The sequence below is a fragment of the Rhinatrema bivittatum genome, chromosome 2 (genome assembly GCF_901001135.1).
Source record: "Rhinatrema bivittatum chromosome 2, aRhiBiv1.1, whole genome shotgun sequence".
Taxonomy (NCBI): domain Eukaryota; kingdom Metazoa; phylum Chordata; class Amphibia; order Gymnophiona; family Rhinatrematidae; genus Rhinatrema; species Rhinatrema bivittatum.
The window spans coordinates 270,426,232-270,430,336 of NC_042616.1; the positions used below are offsets into that span (position 1 = coordinate 270,426,232).

The window sequence follows — 4,105 nt, forward strand, 5'->3', positions numbered from 1 at the left end:
ATGGAAGTAAAGATCAATCAGAGAGGAACCTTGTTTATACAATGTGTATTTGCCCAAGATAGAGAAATGATACTTAAAGCTTTTTTCCACAATAGGAAATTACTTTTCTTTGGTCAGTCCATATGGATCTTTCCGGATATTACCCGTTCCACTCAGGAACGTAGGAAAAAGTTTCTTACGATGCGTAATGAAGTAGTAGGTATGGGAGCGAAGTTTAGTCTTAGGTTCCCATGCCAATGCGTAGTGAATAGACAGGGTGTTAAAAATGTATACTTTGAACCTGAGTTACTGCGAAAATACATAGACTCTAGACCCTTGTGAAATTAGTTAGGCACTGTCCTGATTACGGTATATTTAAGTGATATGTAACACTAATATCTCTAGCACTATTATTTTCAGTTATAAAAACCTGTTTTCTTTGAACGCTCAGAATTGGAATTGCTTTTCGTTTCATTAATATTACATAGTAAATTTGCAGTTTAGTTGTTTTATCCAGTAAAAGTTTATTTCCTGTGCCAAGAAATTGGTATAATGTGATTTTGAAGGAACTGTAAAATTTACTTGTATTTTTCCTGAAATATACCTGTATTATTGGTAAAATTCTATAAATAAATAATTAAAAAAAAAAAAAAGAAAAAAAGAAATTGCCAGCATCAAGATGCTGGCGTTTCTTGGAGGTTTGGTGATGGCGTTCTTTTGTTGAAATACGAAAAGGTGAAGAAAAGTGAAAAAAATATATTCAAGCTCTTGTAAGATGATGTGAATTAAGAGTCGGGGATATCTTTTGTACGTCTGAGAGAAGTTAGCTGGGACGTTCAGATAAACAATTCCTTTGGATAACAGTTGAGGATATAAGCAGTAGGAGACTTTTCAGAAGCTCTCCTGAAGAAGCCTAAGGAAAGGCGAAACATGTTGAGAGGATGAAGATGTATTGAAGTTGTGGCGTTCTGGGAACGAAGAAGAACCTTGGTGGAATTGGACTCTTTCTGCTTATCAAAGAAATATGATTAAGGATTTATACTGTGAAAAGATATTTGTTGTGTATCTAATGTGAATTGATTTAAAAAGATTTTTTGTATAAATTTATGTGTGTGAGAGTGAAGAATGTGTGGGATTTGAATGAGTATGATAATGGTGAGTTTTTAAAAGGTGTGGTGATCCGGGGTAGTTTTGGATTATTATTGGTTGGGGTAATTTTTAATGATTTTTCATTAATAAAGATTGAGAAAGATATTTATATGTCACTATGAATTATTGAATACTGCTGTTGTGTGATATATTAGATAATTGCCAGAAGTATTGTATCCTGTCATATGACAGGGCAAAGGTAGCGCCGGCGCCATTTTGGTTCCTGTCCCCCGACGTCACGAGCGCAGGAGATCGCTCCCGGACCCCCGCTGGACCCCCAGGGACTTTTGGCCAGCTTGGGGGGCCTCCTGACCCCCAAAAGACTTGCCAAAAGTCCAGCGGGGGTCCAAAACGATCTCCTGCACTCGTTGCCGTATTGCAAAATGGTGCCGGCCGTATGGCCAAAAGTCCCTGGGGGTCCAGCGGGGGTCCGGGAGGCCATACGCCGGCCATTTTGCAATACGGCAATACGGCCATACGGCGGGCGCCATTTTGCAATACGGCAACGAGTGCAGGAGGTCGCTCCCGGACCCCCGCTGGACTTTTGGCAAGTCTTGTGGGGGTCAGGAGGCCCCCCCAAGCTGGCCAAAAGTCCCTGGGGGTCCAGTGGGGGTCCGGGAGCGATCTCCTACGCTCCTGACGTCGGGGGACAAAAAACAAAATGGCGCCGGCGCTACCTTTGACCTGTCATATGACAAGGCAAAGGTAGTGCCGGCGCCATTTCTACAACGCACCGGAGGCCCGAGAGTAAAAGATCACACCGGGACCCTCCCTCTGGACCCCAGGTAATTTAAGGCATTTTGGGGGGGGGGGTTTCGGGAGGGTGGGGGATTTATTTTAAAGGGTCAGGGTGGGTTTTAGGGTTGTTTTAGTGTGCCGGTTTTCCCACCCTCCCCCTTCCCCTCCCCCCTCCCCCGATTTATGATTTTTTGACGATAAATCGGGGGAATTGTTATTGTATCATGGCTCTAACGATTTTTGACGAATTAAAATATATCGGACGATATTTTAAATCGTCAAAAAACGATTCATATCCCTACTGGCTGTATTTGTATAGCTTGAAGAGAATGTGCCTACATTTCTAGTTAGGAATCCTGGTGAAAATGAAACCTGATATGCTGATATTTCACCATGCCTAAGTGTGTTTCTTCTATTTTTAGTTTCCTATGAATAATCATAGTAATAGTTTATACAGTAAACCATTGTGTGTTAGTAGGACATGGTAGGATTTCTAATGCTATAATATATGACTGATAAATATATGCAAAAAGAACTATTATATCCAGAAATCAAATACTCTAAATATTTCAGAAAAAATCTCAATCCAAAAGCTCAAACTGCTTATTCATTTCTTGTACTTATACTTCATAATTTAATACCATCCTCCACAATTTAAGCATTCATACCAACCACATACACCCCAGTCACATTTCACTAAAAACTCACAATACAAATATCACAATCATAAAAGGCCAAAGTGTCACCTATCAAAAGGCTTCAACAGGAGAACATTTTGTATCAAAGGTTCTTAAATTCATTTTGGGTGACATGGCAGCATTGAAAGTCCATACATAAATCTTAAACACAAAGTTCTTTTCACTTTCCCTGGTTCCCGCTCAACTTGATCCGTTCAAATCGATCCTATCCAATTCATCTTGCTTCTGATACAATGTCCCATTGGTGCATTCTGTAGCTGTGAAGATTCTTGTTAAGCAGCGTTTAATAACCCAATGGACTGACATGAGAATCAGTGCTAGGAGCTGAGGACCAGAAGGCTGGGTTCCTTGTGAGGGATGTCACCCTGCACCCCTCCAGCACCTTATCTCTGTCTCTGCTCAGGGAGTTTTAGCAGGGGTATTGGTGACTGTAAAAGCAGTGTGCATATCTGTCTGCCAGTCCCAGGCAGCGCAGAAGTAGGTGGCTGACTCCTTCTCCGAAGGGTTTGTAATAGTCAAGGTGCAGGTGCTTTTGCCCATACTCTTCTCGGCAGAAAACTTCTGACTGAATTTGTCCTCGGACCGACTCTGTCCTGCTGAATGGTAATACAAAATCCATTCCAGAGCGCTCCCTTCCTGCATCCGATACCAGTGGGTATATATATCTGCCATGACACCTCCTTCCATCCTGCAGTCAATGCGGGCAGTCCTGCCCACTGGCCTGGTCAGGGATCTTTCAGGCTGGACCAGGCGGAAGCCGCTGCAGGGACCTGCAACAGCAGATAAACCGGCATCAGTGTCATCTATTGTAAAGGAAGAGCAAGTAAAACGCTGCATCTTACCTGCTAGAAAAACCGTGACCCCAACTAAAGAGAGAAGCATGACGACTCCACCCCGGGCAGCTGCTCCTTAGCGGGAGGTGAGTTATAGACTGATCCAAGCCTGATTGCTGTGCTGTATAATTTCATCTCCCTCGGCCACGTGTTTATCACGCCAGACTTCCTGGCAGCTGAGAGCTCTGAGCTCTCTCTCTCCAAAGCTGCTCCGCCTGGGGTGGAGATTTAGGACTGCGATAAAGTGGTCATTCCTTGCTCACCAGCGATGGAGCCAGGTATGCTGGAGGGACTCCCACATAAAAGAGACGTTTCTTCGAGTCCTCACAGTTGTATCACTTCAGAGAATGACCTTCCAGCTCAAGCTGATAGGGACAAGGAAAAGTAAGACTCAGACATTTTAAATGGAGAATCTCATAAATATTATAAACTTGCCTGCACTTTAATTAAAAGGGAGCATTCTGCAATTGAAAGTTTCCCGAAATTAAACGAATTTGATTTCAATGACAAATTAAAAGTTCACTAGTCTTACAATAAATTTAACTTTTGAAAGCTAAAGTGGCATTCTTATTCTTATTGATTACAAATATGTTATGTATTGTTATGAATCGGGGCAAATTATTGACATGCAGATATTTATCGGGTTAATAATAAATCGGTATGTGCTAACCCAGATGAGACAAAACGGTTTAATGTTTTCCAGCAATT

General features: G+C 42.1%; 1 gene segment (V, D, J or C); it reads right to left on the reverse strand.

Moving 5' to 3' along the window:
- Positions 1 to 2,124: 2,124 nt before the first annotated feature.
- LOC115086102 lies at positions 2,125 to 3,516 on the reverse strand. The segment is given in 2 exon segments: positions 2,125 to 3,334; positions 3,407 to 3,516. Coding segments are annotated over 2 exon segments (411 nt in total).
- Positions 3,517 to 4,105: the final 589 nt, after the last annotated feature.